At 52.2% G+C, this 19,093-nt stretch overlaps 1 protein-coding gene across 1 annotated transcript in view; it reads left to right on the forward strand.

The window, feature by feature from the left end:
- Positions 1-13,510, forward strand: part of RAMP1 (receptor activity modifying protein 1) — a 41,173-nt gene extending 27,663 nt beyond the window's left edge. Inside the window, exon 3 of the mRNA NM_001083777.2 lies at positions 12,878-13,510. Within this exon, the coding sequence (NP_001077246.2) occupies positions 12,878-13,133 (256 nt within the window). The 3' untranslated portion in view covers positions 13,134-13,510. The remainder of the gene's footprint in view (positions 1-12,877) is intronic.
- Positions 13,511-19,093: the final 5,583 nt, after the last annotated feature.

The following is a 19,093-nucleotide window of genomic DNA, read 5'->3' on the forward strand; positions in this document are numbered from 1 at the left end:
AGGACACACAGCAGCTTCACAGGGCAGCTGGCTGAGGCAGAAGCGGAAATCTGGCTTCCCAAGCCGCATGCCCTGCCTGGAGGAGGGGGCATCCTTCCAACCCCACCCAGGGCCCCCCACACACAGCCCGGCCCCACGTGCTGCACACCGTGCTTCCAGGCGGCCGCGACCGGTCTGGATGCCGAGTGAAGACTCAGCTCAGGGTGTCCCCCCATCCTTCCCCGAGGTGCGCCTCCAGCTTACGGGGTCTGAGTGGGGACTGATACACTGCCAGCTCTGAGTGCAGAGACTGCGGCCTGTGCTTCTGAGAGGCGTGTGCACCGGGGGCCTGGGACTCCCTGCTGCAGAGCCCCTATGCAGGTGGGGAACCCAGCTGTCCCCAGGGCTCATCTGTCCACACTGGGGTCCTGGACAGCCCAGGCTAGAAGGGACAGTGACCCCCCCCCCAATGCCCCTTCCCTCCCAGCCCAGGCTCAGGGGACAAGGACTCTGAGTGGCTCCTAGAGTCACAGACATGTCAGCCTCCTCCACGGGGCAAGGTGTGCCCAGTGCCAGGCCCGGGGTACAGCAGGGAACCCGAGGTCACACCCCGGGTGGGCAGACAGCACATGGGCGGCTGCAGCACCCGCAGGGATGGGGGAGACACAGGGGTCCCAGGGCCCGGAGGTCGCGCCTAGGGGTGTATCCCCACAGTACTGAGCTGGAGACAGGAATGTATGCAGGCAGGTGGCGAGGTGGCTGGGGGCATCGGACGAAGGGGTCCCCCTCTCTGTCCCTGCTGTGGACCAGGGCTGGGAGAACAACTTCCTCTGGAACAGGAGATGCAAAATCCGGCCTGAGGGTCACCGAGTGGGTCATTCCTAAGTGGGTCCTGAGAGGCGGCTGGAAACAAGACCGCATGAGAAGAAACAGGCTCAGAATTTCCCAGAAGTCCCCCTCCCCCGTGTCTGCAAGGCAAGAAGCTCTAGGCGGCCAGGCGGGAGGAGATCCTGGGGACTCAGCGCCTGTCTGTACTGAGTGGGGCGGCCCTCTGTGCAGCGTCCCCCAAGCTCCATGGACCCCAGAACACTGCTGGCATTTGCCTTGGTGGAATGTCTCAGGAGTGGGACAGTCAGGCTGGCTCCAGGCCAGGAGAAGACAGAATGAAAGAGCAAAAGACAGAGGAGCTGAAGCCAGAGGCCGCAGGGTGGGAGGGGACGGTGAGAATGAGGACCGAGAGGGCTTGTCCAAGAGGGCGGGGTCCCGCAGTCTCCCCAGGTACCTGGCTTCCTCTGCTGTCTAGGTGATGGAACCTCCAGATGGGGGTGTCTCCTGAGGGACAGAGAAAACGCCAGCCTCTTTCCACTTTTCTTCCTCTTCTTACCTTGAACAGCCCCCTTCCAAGATCCTTTTTTCTCACCTTTATTCATATCATTTTCATTTTCCAAGAAGAATGGCATTTGTCCACCTCGCTCAGCAAGTGCCGGTGGTCTGGGAGGTACTGTTTAGCCAGGGAGCTGGTCTTGTGAAGATGGGAGCTGGAACTGACCTCTGCCATTCAGGCTTGGTATGAAGCCTGTCGCGTTGTTTGTTTATTTGTTGACCCGGGAGTATTAGGGGGCACCTCCTAGCGTGTGTCATTCCTGGACAGACATGGAGCTCGTGGTTCCCAGTGCTCCCAGGGAAGATGGGTTTGCCCAGACATGTAGAACAGGAGTCCCTGTGCTACAGCAGACAGAGACCCAGTGTAGTGGGAACCTAGCAAACACCCGCAAGAGTGCGTTTGCACGCCGTGGTCATGCTGACTGCAAAGCGTTCCTGGCGAGGTGTCCTGTGGGTCAGCCCTAGGCCGGCAGAAATGCATGAAGACGCCTATCACTTGGTCTCGGTGGATTTTTCCAGCTGGGTGGAATCTCTCTGATGTCCCTAGTTTAGGGAGGGCTTCGCAGAATGGTGTCCACCTGCCCCCCACCCCCATAGCAAGTCCTTGGGGTCCAGGTGAGCCCAGGTACACTGCTGGCTTGGGTCCCACCAGCACAGCACAAGTTTGCAGGTGACTCCAGAGTTCGAAGTGAAATGTTTTCAATCCAACCATCAACAGGACTTCTTATATGCTCCCTGCAGCGTCAAGAAAAACAAAAGATGCCCTGTCCTGTGCAGCCTCCAGGCACTGTGGGTCTGGGGAACAGTCCCCCAGGTGGGCTTGGTTACCCGCCCTGAGGGCCACTCGGCCCCTCCTGTGTGTGGTTGGAGGCCCTTTGCAGAGATGAGCTGGCCTGGCACACTGGCTCCGAGCCTGGAGCCTGACGTAGGGTGGGCCAGCCCATGGCTTTCTGCCACCAGAGGAAGTGGCCTGGTGAGCTGTCAGCCCCTCCCAACTTTGGAAAGGTCCTGAAGTGGCTATTTATGAAATCTTGGGTGGGAGCGAAGGTGGAAAAACCAGGAGGAAGGCAGACCTGGCCACCTAAAACACAAACGGGTTCCTAATTGTGATGAAAATGCCTCAATAGCAAACGTGATGTTTGCTATTCATTTGAGAGATTTTGTTTTATCACATTCAGAAGAACTTCTTTGTGCTTTACAAAGTTGGGCTTTTTTTAAAATCAGAAATGAATGTTCAGTTTTATCAAACGCCTTTGCCACATGTATCAAAACGATTGCTGCTTTCCTTTGACAAACTGAAGTATGATTTTATAGTAATAGCACTGAAGCCTTCCTGAAATAAACCCACTTTATTCTATACACTAGCTTAAAGTTGCTAGTGTTTGAAAAAGGACATCTGTGTCTATTTATAAGTGAAAGTGAACATCTGTTGCATGAGCCTGCCTGTTCCCAGGCACGTGGGCGGGCCATCTTAAGAGGTTTGGGATCAGGGTTTTGTTAACTATTTCAAAGAGCTGAGAAGCTTGACATCTTTTTCTGTGACCTTAAGAATCTGAAAGAACCGCCTGAGTCTAGCACCTTTTGTGAAAGTAGTTCTTTAGCAATTTTTTTCTTTTTTCCTCTCAGATTTTCAACTTTATAAGTCCAGATCATCATTTATAATCTCCCCCAAAGCATTCCCATTCATCAAAGACTTTCCAATTTTTAACATACATGTTTTGCATGTTAGTCTCATACTTCTTCTAATCTTTTAACTATGGTTTTGTATGTTGGTGTTTTCTCTGCTTTTTTTCTGGATTATCCACAAATGTGATCATTTCATTGTAGCTATTTTTCTAAAGAATCAACTGCTGAATCTACTTATTCATTTTTATGTTTTTAAAAAATATCAATAAATACTAGTTTTCAATAATTAGTAATGCATTTAAACTATTTGCCCTTTGGAGAGATCTATTTTGTGTTTCTTTATTTAAATGTCTTTATTTGGATTCTTACTTCATTTATTTTCATTTATTTTTAGTAATAATAAGATAAATTACAACTGCAGATTTTTCTCAAAATTCAGTTTTGCCTTGATTTCATTAATTTTTACATGCAGTGTTGCCATTATTTTTTCTTAACAACCTATAATTGAATTTTTAAATGCCATTTGGCCCTGAAATTATATAAGAGTGATCTTTCATTTCTAGGAGTTAATTTTTTTTTAATTTTATCCTTTTTTTACTAATTTCTAGTTTCTGATATTGTAGCCAAAGACTTAAAATCTCCACTTTGAGAATTTACCAAGTTTTCCTTTGCGGCCTAAATAGGATCCTGGGACTTTTAAAAAGCTTGTTGATTCTTTGCAGGATAGAAACTTCCTCATATAGTCACTGAAATCAGGTTTATTAAATTTATTTTTCATTTTTATGCTAGTTACTATTCACTCAACCTGGAGAGGTGTGTTACAGCCCCCCACAAGAAGAGTCTGTCCTGATTACTCACAGCAGGAGGCTCTCTGGACCCTGCGGACCTGTGACAACGCCCTTCTCCGTATGAACGCCCCTCTCTTCCCGGCTACCAGGTTACCGGGTTACCAGGTTACCGGGTTACCAGGTTACAGTCTTCTGCGCTGGATTGTGCTCCATCGCCCCCGCGTCCTCTCCTGTCTCCAGGCAGATCCGTCCCTTTCTCTTCCTTCTGCTTTTGTTTCTCTTGCCTTTGAGATGACTGCTGTGAACAGTCAGCTGATGAATGGGGCTTTGTTTTTCCCTACACTCTCCCTGCCCTCGTGGTGTTTGCAGTCTAGAAACCGAGACCAACAGTGAGTGAACAATCCTGAGTTAAAAGTTCAGATACGAAGAAGGACACAGCTGTGAAGGAAAACCCTACTTTGCTGGGGATCCTAACGAGTTGAAGCATCAGAAAAAAAGGCCTGTTTGAGGAGGTGACATCTGAGGGACATGCAGATACTGGCCTTGTGACGACCAGGTGAACGGTCTTCCACACAGAAAGTGCAGCATGTGCAAAGGTCCTGAGGCAGAAACACCAGCCAGGCAGGGTGGCCAGGGGGAGAAGGAGGGGCACAGTTGAGAGTGAGGGGCGGGGGCTGCATGAGAGCTTTTGAATGCAGCGCAGGTGCGGGGAGGGGGCAGAGCATTGAAGGTATGAAGCAAGGGCGAGCTGGTGTGGGCAGTGGGCGAGGCTGGAGAGCACAGAGGCCAGGGCTCTGGCCCCGGGAGCCCATGGTGGACAGAGCCCAAACTGCAGAAGAGAGGAAAGCGGAGGAGGAAGATGATGGCTGCCTTTGGACAGCAAGGATATCCAACCAGTCCATCCTAAAGGAAATCAGTCCTGAATATTCATTGGAAGGACTGATGCTGAAGCTGAAGCTCTAATACTTTGGCTACCTGATGCGAAGAATTGACTCACTGGAAAAGACTCTGATGCTGGGAAAGATTGAAGGCAGGAGGAGAAGGGGACGACAGAAGATGAGATGGTTGGATGGCATTACCAATGCCACGGACATGAGTTTGAGCAAGCTCCGGGAGTTGATGATGGACAGGGAAGCCTGGCATGTTGCAGTCCATGGGGTCGCAGAGAGTTGGACACGACTGAGTCACTGAACTGAACTGACTGAGCTGCTAAGCTGAGTAGGGGGAGGAGAAGAGACACAGATGCCCACGCCCCTGGCCCACGATCAGTGCAGAGAAATGAAAGCTGGTCAGTGACGGGGCTGCAGGAGGGGAGGGAACCCCTGGAAATGGGGGGACCCAAGGCAACTCAGAGAGGGCAAGGCTTCCCAGCCAAGAATGAGAGGTGGGGCTAGGCCGGGGGCACCCCGAGAGTCAGGTACATGGACAGCCCGCTGTGCCCAGGAAGGCTTCAGATGGGGGTGAGGATGTCAGGAGTGTTGGAGGTTGCAGTCGCAGAGCCCGGCAGAGAAGTGAAGCAGCGCCGCCGAGCGCGGAGGACCCTCACGGGCGGGAAGGGCGCGGTCAGATGAGGCAGGCCACGGACGGGCAGATGGAGCGAGAAGACAGAGAGCCCCGAGCGAGAGACGGGGCGGGGTGGGGGGGGTGCTGACCGCGAGGGAGGGGGTCTCTGGGGAAGAGGTCAGGGGAGGAGGGACCAAGGAGAGGCGGTCCCCGAGGAGGGGGCGCCATCTGGTGGCCTCGTCCTTCCGGCAAGAAGGGTCCAGGGAGCGCGGGGTCCTTGGACGCCTGGGGCGGGGAGCCAGCGGGCGGATGGATGCCAAAGGGGGTCCTGGCCTCGGGGCCCTCTCAGCCCCCAGGCGCAGACGCCCCTCGGAGACTGGGCATCTCATCCCCGCAGCATCCGTGTGGAACCCGAGAGGAGGAGAGGGCCCTCTGGCCGGCCGCGCCCCCGAATTGCCACAGCCTTGTATCTCTCCGAGGAGTCCGCCCCTCCTCCCACTACATCCTGGAGCAGCGCTTCCCGCCCCCCCACCTGAGGGAGGAGGGGAGTCCCAGAGCTCCATCCCACCCCACTCCGGAGCGGCCTCGGGGGCAGAACCCCCGTGCTGGAAGCAGAGGGTGGGAGAGGGGGCGTCCCCAAGGTGGTCCCCGGGCCGGGACTGACCCCACCCAAGTGGGGCAGAGGTTAGGCCGGTGGAAGGAAGGAAGGCCGCAGGCTGCGGGCCTGCTGGGCCTGGCGGGGGTCTGCAGGAGTGAGTAGGAGCCCGGGGCCACCGCAGCCCCTCTGAGCCCTGGGCGGTGCCAGACGTGGAGCGGCCCCGCCCCCAGCAAGGTGCCACCCGCCAGGCAGCGGGGCTGAGGGTGCTCGCGCCCCCTACCCCTCGCCAGCCCGGCTCCCGGCTGGCACTCAGTCCTCCCAGCTGCTTGGGATTCAGAGCGTTCCCTGCGCCAAAGGCTAAGGAGACGTGCTCCCCACAGCTGCAAATGCAGGGGGCTTGAGTGTCCGGCTTTCTACAGGCCTTTTAAAACATACAATTATAAAAATAATATGTGCCTGTAGGAAAAACATGAAAAAAAATCCCTCCAAAAGCGGAGATAGGAGAATAAAAGTCCACCACCCTCTAGGGGTGACAGCTCCTCTTAACGTTCCGGGGTCTTCCCCTCCTGCATGGACCGCTTTATGCTGAAACCACGCTGTCTGTGTCATTTGGTCTCCACGGCTTCTTCTGTTCAGCGTTTTAGCATAACTGTTTTCTTCCTGAATATCTTTTTATAGCTACATAGCAGAGGCTCTTGTAAGCAACTTGAGTCCCTGTCCTACTGCTTGCTCTTTTTCAAAATTAAAAATCTGTAGGAGACATCTTCTTACATGACTTTGGTCTACCTTTCATATTATTAATTTAGGAAAATTCCCAGAAATAGAATTCCTGACTCAAAGGGTATCCATGACTTTGAAGTTCTCCAGACATAATTGCCAAATAGCTTTTCAGGAAACTTTTACTAGTTTATCTTCTACTAGTAAAGATACAAACACCTGCTTCATTTCACTGTACCTTCACCAGCACTGCATAATTCTCATTTTGAAAATGGATTGTTTGGAAGTTGCTTCTTTCTTCCTTAAAAGTGAGGTTAACAATTTTTTTTCCAGATGCTTGTTAGCCATTTGTATTTCTAGAACTATTCAGCCAAAAGCTGAATGAGTATCATTCTTTGTGTCTTGGACTCACCCACACACCTCCCTATCTACCTAACTACCATCCCCCCACATCAGTCTGGGGAAAAAAAAAACCCTGACGCCGGGAAAGACTGAGCAAGAGGAGACGGGGACAACAGGGGATGAGATGGTTGAATGGCATCACCAACTCGATAGACATGAATCTGAGCAAACTCCGGGAGAGAGTGAAGGACAGGGAAGGCTGCTGTGCTGCAGTCCGTGGGGTCTCAAAGAGTAGGACAGGACTTGGTGACTGAACAACAGCATGTCAGTCTAGCATTTAGACGGGCTCCCCAAGCTGGCCTCAAATGGGTCCCAGTCTCCTTCACGTGCCCCAGCTGCCAGAGTGCCAGGTGGTGCCACCTCCCCTACAACCAGCAGGTATTTAAAGCTGCTGGAAAAAAAAAAAAAGAAAGTGAACCAAACTCGTGGTTCCTCCTCAGATATCTGACGTAGACACACACCGCCTGGTCAACATTTACCCGAGTTTATAGAACAAGAAATGTACCCTTCAGGGACCACACACCAGTTGTCCGGAAGTTGTCCACTTACTGGGCACCTGCTGTACACCAGGTCCTTGACCTTGTTTAATTTGATCTGCCCAATAACCCTGTCAGGTCAGGACCTGTCTCTTCATTGATTATAAAGAGACCAAGGCTTGGATGACCAAGGCTGGAGAAGACTCCTGAGAGTCCCTTGGACTACAAGGAGATCCAACCAGTCCATCCTAAAGGAGATCAGTCCTGAATAGTCATTGGAAGGACTGATGCTGAAGCTGAAGCTCCACTACTTTGGCCACCTGATGGGAAGAACGGACTCATTGGAAAAGACCCTGATGCTGGGAAAGATTGAAGTCAGGAGGAGAAGGGGACGACAGAGGATGAGATCGTTGGATGTCATCACCGACTCAATAGACATGAGTTTGAGCAAGCTCCGGAAGTTGGTGATGGACAGGGAAGCCTGGCGTGCTGCAGTCCATGGGGTCACAAAGAGTCGGATATGACTTAGCCACTGAACAACAATAAGGCTTGGATGGGAGAGATGAGGCCCCGGGATCACTCAGCGTAAGAGGTGGAGCTGGATTTGAACCCAGTTTTTCAGGGCACCAGGGCCCATACTCAGATGCTCTATAATCAGGACCAGTCAGTCCTGATGCTGGTTGGTATCCCCAGAGCAGACAAGTCCCCTGTGGGTAGGGGCGGGCACCTTCTTGTCAACAAGAAAAAATAATCGTCAAGTGCAGTGCCAGGAGCCTGGACTTGGTGGGACCCAGACATACTGAAAACTCCCACCATACTGTTCAGGAACATTCCAAGCAAAGTTCACATGGGGGCCCAGAATAGAAAGTCTTGGCCAAAAAAGGAAAATGATTCCATTACATGAGAACTGAAAATATAGGGTTAAAGCAAGAATATTTCCTGATGATTATTTTGGCCCGTTCAGTCAGTATAATGTTCTTTTGATCAGAAGAATGTCTGTACTCTGGGAGGAATTCTTGTATCACATCCTTGCTGACAGAGCTCACAATATTTATTGAGAGTTTCAGCTGTCACTTCTGTATAAATAAACAGGATGAAGTGGGCAGCCAACTCCGCATGAGGGATATTTTTAGACGGGGGTGGAGGGGTTGGCTTTGCAGACAGGAAGGATATTTCAAGGAGAAAGTGCTTGGCCCCAGAATGGCCCACCACTGGCTCAGCCTCAACATGTGCCCAGTCTGTGGTCCCTGGTATCACAGTTTCCTGGGTCAGGGGTTCTTCCCATTCTGGCAATGCCTCCTTCAAGGGATAACCCAGCTCTATTCCTCAGGCAGAGCACAGGGGACAACATTTAGGACTGACTGTGTCACCGTGTCTGCACCACACCTAAAACTACCCATCAATTTGATGGGTCTGAGGTGGGGAAGAAGACACTCTGGTAACATGTATCCCTGTAGTTGGCCAACCACATGCTCAAAAGGCTGGTCTTTGGTTTTTAACGACACTTTCACTCACCTCATACCAGGCTTCTGACGTGTACTAATTCATTTTTCCACAATGAGACCCAGTCTGTCCTGACTTCCTGTAGGTTTTTCCACTTCCATTTTCTGCTTGGAACATGAGTCCTTGTTCTCTTAGAAAAACCTCACACCCCTGTAGGCATGGCTCCTGCACACCATCCACCACTTCTGCCCACTCCATCCATTTAGATGGTCATGTGGACTGAGGGAGGCCTTGTGTGCATGCAGGGTCATGGCCCAAAGGGCAAGCAGGGCAGAAAGAACAGTGACCTAGTGATCGAGAGACCATATGATAGGAGCTGTGGTGGAGGGGTGCTTGGGTGCTGGAGGGACCCCAACCTTTTCCCTCTGCTTTTCAATACATGCCTGAGTGTCTCCTCAATGTTGATTTATGGCTTCTGCTCTGTGTACTCATTTCCCGTCCTAAAATAAGGAAAAGCATATTTTGTAAATCTTCATTTTACTGGGAGGAACTCTTCATTTCTTTGTGTGGGTCCAAAGTTCCTTCTGTTATATTCTTTTGACTGAAGAACTTTAACATTTCTTGTAGCACAGGTCTGCTGACCATGAACTCTATAAGCTTTTTTCTGAAAAGGTCTTATTGAAAGCTCATATTTCAAAGATATTTTTGCTGAGTAAAAGATTCTGGGCAGACAGGGGTTTGTGGCCCTTCCCTCTACCCCTCCCCCCATCCCCACCTAGTACTTGAAAAATGCCACCCATTGTCTTCTGGCTTGCATAGTCTCAGTGAGAGGTCTGCTGTAGTTCACATCACACATTCCTCTGTAGATGTCTCTTTTTTTCCTGAATGACTCCAAGATTCTTTTCTTGGATTTTTTTTCCTTCACCATTGGTTTTCAGCAGTTTGACTTTAATATCTAGGTGGCTGTTGTTGCTGTTGCTTTGCTTTTTTGTTCTGTTTGGGGGGGGGGTGTCTCTGGCCTTCTTGGATTTATGGTTTTTCATCTCATTATTTATAGAACATTCTCATTATCTCTTAAATATTTCTTCTGCCCCATTCCTTCTCCTTTTGGAATTCCAATTACAAGTTAGAGATAACATCATTGACAGTGCTCTTAATTTATCACAACTGTTAGATGCTCTGTGTTTTTCTTTTTGTTTCAGCTTGGGTAATTTCTATTCACCCATCTTCAAGTTCACTAGTTCTTTCCTCAGATGCCAAGTCTGATGATGACCTCATCAAGATGGACTCTCTGATACTGTGGGGTTTCTTCCCCCAGCATTTCTCTTTGACTTTCTTACATTTCCATCTCTGCTGAAATTCTCTGTTGGTGCATATTGTCTACTTTCTCAACTAGACCCTTTATCATATTAATATTTTTAAGTCCGTGTATGGTAGTTACCATATCTGGGTCATCTCTGAGTCAGATTCTGTTGATTGCTTTATCTTTTGACAGCAAGTCCTAATGTTTTATTGAATGCTGAACTTGCATGTTTAGAAGAGAAGAGATTGAGACAAATAGTATTTACATCTGGAAATAGTTAAGCCTCTTGTGTCAGGCTGTTATTATGGGATTTAAATTGATCTTGTGAAGAGTTGAGCTGGGTCTGGGATTTGGTGTTGCTATGGTTTCCTTCAGAGCATGATAGCCTTCAAAGATCTCTGGCAATGGGCTCCCATTGTGCTGAGGGTGGGGCTAGAGAATTTTTGTCTGTGTTCTGTGTCCCACCCTGAACACCTGTGCCACAGAGGAGGTCTCTCTACCCCTCCCTGCAGCAGAGTACTGTTGCCTGTTATTCTATGCCAGATTTATTTTGGTAGAGAGGAAGAGGCATTCCCTTGTCCTGGTCCAGTCTCAGCTTAGAAAAGCCCTAGACCATCAACCTCCTCCCTGTATCTGTGGGGGCTTGGGTGGGAGATTCCTGTCCCTCCTCCAGTGGTGTGGGGGCTTGGGTGGGAGATTCCTGTCCCTCCCCCAGTGGTATGGTATCATGCAGGTTTCTAGGTCCAGAATGGTTTCCTACTGTCCTCCCAAGGGAAAAGAGTTTTTTCTCCCCTTCTCCCAGCCATGGTGTGTCTTCTTGTGCCCTGGGGCTGATGGCTGTGCCATCCCTCTCTCAGCAGCTCAAGGCTTAGCTTCCTGGAGATAAGGGTCTGGGAGGGCTTCAGTCCTGTTCAGCTGCAGCCACAGAGACTTAAATAGGTAAATGCACTCCCATGTTCAAAGCAGCAGAATCTGTTCATCGGGATCAGTTTTTCTCATCCTTCAGCGGCCCAAGGCAGTGTTGCTGCTTATGTGAGAAGGGTTGGGGAAATGTGTGGTGTCCGTGCCTGCCCCTTTCTCACATGCTCCCCCTAGAGCCTCATGAGAAAGAGCAAAGAGTCACGGAACCACCAGTACACCTGGGGCCCCAGGAATTCCAGACTGACCCCCTCAGCCCACCCTGAACCCTGGGCAGCTCATTATTATGCAGCTGGTACAGCAGCTGCATCCTCTTCACACAGCCTTGCTCCTCCCTGAAACTCAAGTTACACTGCTGACTTGCAGTCTCAGCTCTCTAATGGACTCAAAAAAATCTATGACTTTGTAGTTTCTTCAGCTTTGTTGGTTGTCGTTCAAGAGGAATCAGCATTCTGTTTTGCTTTTTCCATCCTAAGCAGAAGTGATACCTTCTGGAAACTACATTTTCATTTCCCCAACATTGAATCTTCATTTATTTTAAAAAATTGACTCAAAAAACTAAACACAAACTTATAATATGATCCAGCAATTTCTGGCTTCTGAATATGCACCTGAAAGAACTGAAAGCAGAGACTTGAATATGTAATTGAACTACATGAACTGCTACATGAACTCCCATATTCAAAGTAGCAGCACTTGTCACAACAGTTAAAACATAGAAGCAACCCAAATGCCCGTCAATGAGCAGATAAACAAAATGAAATATGTTCAGCCTTAAAAAGGAAGGGAACCCTGTCGTGTGCAACAACATGGATGAACCTCAAGGACATTCTGTTCAGTGAAATAAGCCAATTACAAAAGGACAAAGAATATATGAGCCCACTTATGTGAGCTACCTGGAGTCATCAGATTTCACAGAGATAGAAGGCAGGAGTTGCCAGAGACTAGAGGGAAGACAGGTGTGAGTGTTTAATGGGAACAGATTTTCTGTTTGGGAATGAAATAGTTCTGGAGATGGATGGTGCTGATGGTTGCACAACAATGCCACTATAGTTAATGCCACTGGACTACACAGTTTAAAAGGGTTGAAATGGTAAATTTCATGTTATTTATATTTTAGCATAATTTAGAACAAAATGTATTGGTTCTTGGCATGTACCAGGGACGCTTCTAGGCACTGGGATTACAGAGGTGAACAAACAGACAACATCCCTGTCCTTATGGTGTTTACACTCAATAGGCAAAAAGAATGCATAACCTACCAGAGTGAAAGGTGACAGCACTATGGCACAATTCCAGAGAGAGTGGGAAGATGAGGCATTGGGGTGAAGGTAGGGTGGGAAGCCTCACGACAAGTCCTGTGGACCGCTGGGGGAGCTTCCAGGCTGGGGTGGTCTGCACAGGGTGATGGGGATGGCAAGGGGCTCAAAGGGCTGAAGCTCGTTTTTCCAGACTTCTTTCTGAAGATGCTTGGCTGGTCCACCTTCTAGTCTGCCCTTGGTGTGACATCATAGCTCCTAGAATCCCTTAGCTCCAGCTTGCCTTCTGGGGTCTGGCCACACGCTTCCCATACACACCCACCCAGGAGCCTTCCAGGACCTTTGTCTCTAGAACCAGTCACCACCTCAGGGCCTGGGCTTCAGTGGACCTTGCCACAGGGGATTGGGGTGGAGAGCCCCAGCTAGAGTCCCTCTGGGTCCTCTGCCCACCAGGGCCTGACGACCTGCTTTTCCACCTGCAGGAGCTACAGGGAGCTCTCCGACTGCACCAGGCACGTGGTGCAGAAACTGGACTGCTTCTGGCCAAACGCGGAGGTGGACAAGTTCTTCCTCGTCGTCCACCAGCGCTACTTCAGAAACTGCCCAGTCTCAGGCAGGGCCTTGCAGGACCCACCCAGCAGCATCCTCTGCCCCTTCATCGTGGTCCCCATCCTGGTGACCCTGCTCGTGACGGTGCTGGTGGTCTGGAGGAGCAAGCGCCCAGAGGGCATCGTGTAGGCCACGGTCTGTGTGTGGGGGCAGGGGGAGGGCTGCCCGCTCACAGAAGCTGCAGAGCAGGTGGGAGGTAGGCACGGAGGCCCGGCCTGACCAAGGCTTCTGGAGCCCCAACGGCAGAGCAGACCCCCGCGCCCCCCCGCCTCCCCGCAAATCCCCTCTTCTACTGAGAAGAGCTCACCCCGGGATGCCAGCCAGAGTGGTCAAGCACACGCGTTGGCCTGGGAAGGCAGCCCAGGGGCTGGGAGGGAGCGGGCACAGCTGTTGGTCTTGCTGGGGGTGGTCTGAGCTGTCTCCCAATAACCCCCACCACAGTCGCGTTCTGCCTGTGGCCAGACTGTGGAGAAGTATTTGTGATTAAAGGATGTCCTCAAATCTGGGCAGCGTCCTTCTTTCTGGATGTGGACCAGTGGGAGTGGAGAGGGCAGACACGCCAGCCCCTCCAGACTTTCTCTGACAGGAGAGGCCCTCGCAGGGACGTCTACAGGGGAGGGTGACGCCCCGCCAGTGTGGGAGACCCCCCGCCAGTCTCCCACACTGTCTGGACCTCAGTGAGCTGGGACTCCACCCCAGACCGGGCCGGGTCTGCTCTATGTTCATGGAGGCCCCTCCCCAAAGATGGCTCGCCAGCCCCCAGGTCCCTTCTGTCCCCCAGGCTTTTCAGCGGCCGTTTCCTCTGTTTCCCTCAGGCTGCGGCAGCACGTGCTTCCCAGGCTCCCGCTTACTGCCGGGCTTCTAGAAGGTTCTGGAAACCCAAAGGGCGTGCCCTGCGCCGTCCCTCCCAGATGTCCTCAGAGCTCAGCCCGCTTCTCCCGGGTCCCTACAGCTCCCAGCCGGTCGCAGTGCCTCCAGCCCAGGAACTGCCCCCTCTCAGGCCCACTGTCCTCTGCCCAGCGGGACAGCCACCGAGGCATGGGGCCACAGCCTCTGGGCTCTCGAGTCCACACTCACGGCCCTGGGGCCCTCCTCGGCTCCCCACGGGGTGTGATCCTCCGCCTCTACCAAAGGAGCCAGAGCCGGGGCGGGGGAGGGACGGACCGGAGCAGGAGGGTGGGGCTCGGAGGGAGGCGCCAGAGAGCGGGTGGCCCTCCCTGAGGGAGCCCTCTGCCCGGGGAGCCTTCCAGAGGCAGCTTTGGGGCTGTGGTGACTTCAAGGACAGGCCCCACCTCTCCCCACGTGCTTTGCTGGCTGGAGGGGTGTGAGGGGTGGGGTGGGGTGAGCTGTGAGGTGATGGGGTGTGAGGTGGTGAAGTGATGGGGTGTGAGGTCTGAAGTGTGGGGTGGGTGTTGATGGGTGTGAGGTGATTGGGTGTGAGGTGATTGGGTGAGGTGTGAGGTCTGGGGTGTGAGGTGATGGGGTGAGGTGTGAGGTCTGGGGTGTGAGGTGATGGGGTGAGGTGTGAGATCTGGGGTGTGAGGTGATGGGGTGAGGTGTGAGGTCTGGGATGTGAGGTGTGAGGTGATGGGGTGAGGTGTGAGGTGATGGGGTGTGAGGTGATGGGGTGAGGGGTGAGGTCTGGGGTGTGAGGTGTGAGGTGATGGGGTGAGGTGTGAGGTCTGAGATGTGAGGTGATGGGGGTGAGATGTGAGGTCTGGGGTGTGAGGTGTGAGGTGATGGGGTGAGGTAGGAGGTGATGGGGTGAGGTCTGGGGTGTGAGGTGTAAGGTGATGGGATGAGGTGTGAGATCTGGGGTGTGAGGTGATGGGGTGAGGTGTGAGATCTGGGGTGTGAGGTGATGGGGTGAGGTGTGAGATCTGGGATGTGAGGTGATGGGGTGAGGTGTGAGGTTATGGGGTGAGGTGTGAGGTCTGGGGTGTGAGGTGATGGGGTGAGGTGTGAGATTTGGGGTGTGAGGTGATGGGGTGAGGTGTGAGGTCTGGGGGGTGAGGTGATGGGGTGAGGTGTGAGATCTGGGGTGTGAGGTGATGGGGTGAGGTGTGAGGTCTGGGGTGTGAGGTGATGGGGTGAGGTGTGAGGTGATGGGGTGTGAGGTGATGGGGTGAGGGGTGAGGTCTGGGGTGTGAGGTGTGAGGTGATGGGGTGAGGTATGAGGTCTGAGATGTGAGGTGATGGGGGTGAAATGTGAGGTCTGGGGTGTGAGGTGTGAGGTGATGGGGTGAGGTAGGAGGTGATGGGGTGAGGTCTGGGGTGTGAGGTGTAAGGTGATGGGATGAGGTGTGAGATCTGGGGTGTGAGGTGATGGGTGAGGTGTGAGATCTGGGGTGTGAGGTGATGGGGTGAGGTGTGAGGTGATGGGGTGAGGTGTGAGGTCTGGGGTGTGAAGTGATGGGGTGAGGTGTGAGGTGATGGGATATGAGGTGTGAGGTGATGGGGTGTGAGGTGTGAAGTGATGGAGTGAGGTGTGGGGTCTGGGGTGTGAGGTGTGAGGTGATGGAGTGAGGTGTGGGGTCTGGGGTGTGAGGTGTGAGGTGATGGGGTATGAGGTGTGAGGTGATGGGGTGTGAGGTGTGAAGTGATGGAGTGAGGTGTGGGGGTCTGGGGTGTGAGGTGTGAGGTGATGGAGTGAGGTGTGGGGTCTGGGGTGTGAGGTGTGAGGTGATGGGGTATGAGGTGTGAGGTGATGGGGTGTGAGGTGTGAGGTGATGGAGTGAGGTGTGGGTCTGGGGTGTGAGGTGTGAGGTGATGGGGTGAGGTGTGAGGTGATGGGGTGTGAGGTGATGGGGTGAGGGGTGAGGTCTGGGGTGTGAGGTGTGAGGTGATGGGGTGAGGTGTGAGGTCTGAGATGTGAGGTGATGGGGGTGAGATGTGAGGTCTGGGGTGTGAGGTGTGAGGTGATGGGGTGAGGTAGGAGGTGATGGGTGAGGTCTGGGGTGTGAGGTGTAAGGTGATGGGATGAGGTGTGAGATCTGGGGTGTGAGGTGATGGGGTGAGGTGTGAGATCTGGGGTGTGAGGTGATGGGGTGAGGTGTGAGATCTGGGATGTGAGGTGATGGGGTGAGGTGTGAGGTTATGGGGTGAGGTGTGAGGTCTGGGGTGTGAGGTGATGGGGTGAGGTGTGAGATTTGGGGTGTGAGGTGATGGGGTGAGGTGTGAGGTCTGGGGGGTGAGGTGATGGGGTGAGGTGTGAGATCTGGGGTGTGAGGTGATGGGGTGAGGGGTGAGGTCTGGGGTGTGAGGTGTGAGGTGATGGGGTGAGGTATGAGGTCTGAGATGTGAGGTGATGGGGGTGAAATGTGAGGTCTGGGGTGTGAGGTGTGAGGTGATGGGGTGAGGTAGGAGGTGATGGGGTGAGGTCTGGGGTGTGAGGTGTAAGGTGATGGGATGAGGTGTGAGATCTGGGGTGTGAGGTGATGGGGTGAGGTGTGAGATCTGGGGTGTGAGGTGATGGGGTGAGGTGTGAGGTGATGGGGTGAGGTGTGAGGTCTGGGGTGTGAAGTGATGGGGTGAGGTGTGAGGTGATGGGATATGAGGTGTGAGGTGATGGGGTGTGAGGTGTGAAGTGATGGAGTGAGGTGTGGGGTCTGGGGTGTGAGGTGTGAGGTGATGGAGTGAGGTGTGGGGTCTGGGGTGTGAGGTGTGAGGTGATGGGGTATGAGGTGTGAGGTGATGGGGTGTGAGGTGTGAAGTGATGGAGTGAGGTGTGGGGTCTGGGGTGTGAGGTGTGAGGTGATGGAGTGAGGTGTGGGGTCTGGGGTGTGAGGTGTGAGGTGATGGGGTATGAGGTGTGAGGTGATGGGGTGTGAGGTGTGAGGTGATGGAGTGAGGTGTGGGTCTGGGGTGTGAGGTGTGAGGTGATGGGGTGAGGTGTGAGGTGTGGGGTGGGGTGGATGATGGGTGGGGGTGGTGCTAGGGTGGGGGGTGGTGGGTAGGGGTATGGAGAGGATCACACTTGGTGGAAAGGCCTCTCCTGCCTTGCTGCTGCTGCTAAGTCGCTTCAGTCGTGTCCGACTCTGTGCGACCCCATAGACGGCAGCCCATCAGGCTCCCCCATCCCTGGGCTTCTCCAGGCAAGAATACTGGAGTGGGTTGCCATTTCCTCCTCCAATGCATGAAAGTGGAAAGTGAAAGTGAAGTCGCTCCTGCCTTGGCTCCTCCTTAATTGGCCGCTCACTTCTGCACCACTGACAGCCAGCTGATTAATAAGACTTTCCAGATTTGACTAAGGGAAGGAACCTTTGCAGGACGGCAGGCTGCTTCTCCCTCACGTTGCCCTATGCAGCCCCTGAGGACCGTTTCCCCTTAGAAGAAAACGACTGCGGGGAACTGGTCACTGCAGGTCAGAGGATGGCTCAATTAGAAGAATGTGTTTTCCAAGCACTCTCTTCTGAAAGGTCTAATCTGAAAGCTGTCACCTAATCTCGTCATCAGAATGTCACGTGTTCTGGAAAAACGACTGTGGATCTATTTTTAAACCTTTGAAAATGTATTTCCTGTCATCACAGCCTGTGAAAAAATAATCACATTAACCCTGACAGAGAAGGCCAAGTTCAGCCTCAGGACAGCCTCCTCGCTGTCCCCACTAACCCTGGGGCTCCATGCCCCCATCTCCTCCTCCATAAAGTGGGGAGGGTGGTGGGGTCCTCCTTGAAGGGTGAGGCGTTGATTAAGCAGAATGTCTTAGCCCTGGTTTTCTGAGACGCCCAGAACGGATTCCCCGTGAGGCAGTTGTCTGTCAGGGCAGCACCTAGGAGCTGGGGAAGGTCCCAGATGCCACGTGATCTAAGAAAGGTCGGCAAAGCCACAGGGGTCTCTGCACCAAAGCCTGTGCCTTGGAGTCCTGGGGAGCAGGCCTGCCTTGACCCACCCTTCTCCTGTCTTGGGAGCGACCCTGTGAAGTGTGGCCTCGAGGTAAAGCCCCGATGGGTCCCAGAGCCATCAGTGGGCCCAGGGCAGCCCCGCTTCTGGTGGTGAAGGGTCTGGGAGGAGCATCCTCAGGAACCACCCCTGCAAAGCACAGACGGTGTGAGCACTAAACACAGTCATTACTTTAAAATTATCCGAGCTAATGGAAGAGGGCGGCAGAGGATGGGATGGTTAGATAGCATCACTACCAACTCAATGGGCATGAATCTGAGCAAACTCCAGGAGACAGTAAAGGACAGAGAAGCCTAGTGTGCTGCAGTCCACGGGGTCTTGAAGAGCTGGACATGACTTAGTGACTGAACAGCAACAATGGAAGAGTGACTGATAATTAAGTATTTATCAAGTTTATTAAATGTTATTTTGTTGTTGTTGTTGTTTAGTTTTTTATCTCTTGGTGGTGCTATGTGGCATGTGGGATCTTAGTTCCCTGACCAGGGATGGAACTGTGTCCCCTGCATTGACAGCATCCCCTGCATTCAAGCACTGGACTGCCAGGGAAGTCCCTAATGTGTCTTAAAGTACTCAAAAATTGGGTTTTGACTTTAGAGACAAATTTGTTTTAATTGAACATAGTTGATTTACACCGTGGTGTTAGTTTCTGGTGTACAACAAAGTGATTCAGTTATAAATACGTATATACATTATTTTCAGATTCTTTTCCATTGTAGGTTATTACAAGATATTGAATAGAGCTCCCTGTGCTATGTAGTAGGATCTTGTTAACTTACTTTATATATAGTAGTTTCTATCCACAACCCCAAACTCTTAATTTATCCCTCCCCCCTCTTTCTCCTTTGGTAACCAAAACATTGTTTTCTATGCCTGTGAGTCTGTTTGTAAATAAGTTCATTTACATAACTTGTTTTCGATTCCACACATAAGTGATATTATATGGTGTTTGTCTTTCTCTGATTTCACTTAGTATGATCATCTCTAGGTCCTTTCATGTTGCTGCAGATGGTATTATTTCATTCTTCTTATAACTGAGTAACATAGTAAATAGAGTCCTGCAGTATTTGTCTTTCTGTGGCTGGCTTTTAGAGAAGGCAATGGCACCCCACTCCAGTATTCTTGCCTGGAGAATCCCAGGGACGGGGGAGCCTGGTGGGCTGCCGTCTGTGGGGTCGCACAGAGTCGGA

This window comes from Bos taurus, chromosome 3 (genome assembly GCF_002263795.3).
Source record: "Bos taurus isolate L1 Dominette 01449 registration number 42190680 breed Hereford chromosome 3, ARS-UCD2.0, whole genome shotgun sequence".
Taxonomy (NCBI): Eukaryota; Metazoa; Chordata; class Mammalia; order Artiodactyla; family Bovidae; genus Bos; species Bos taurus.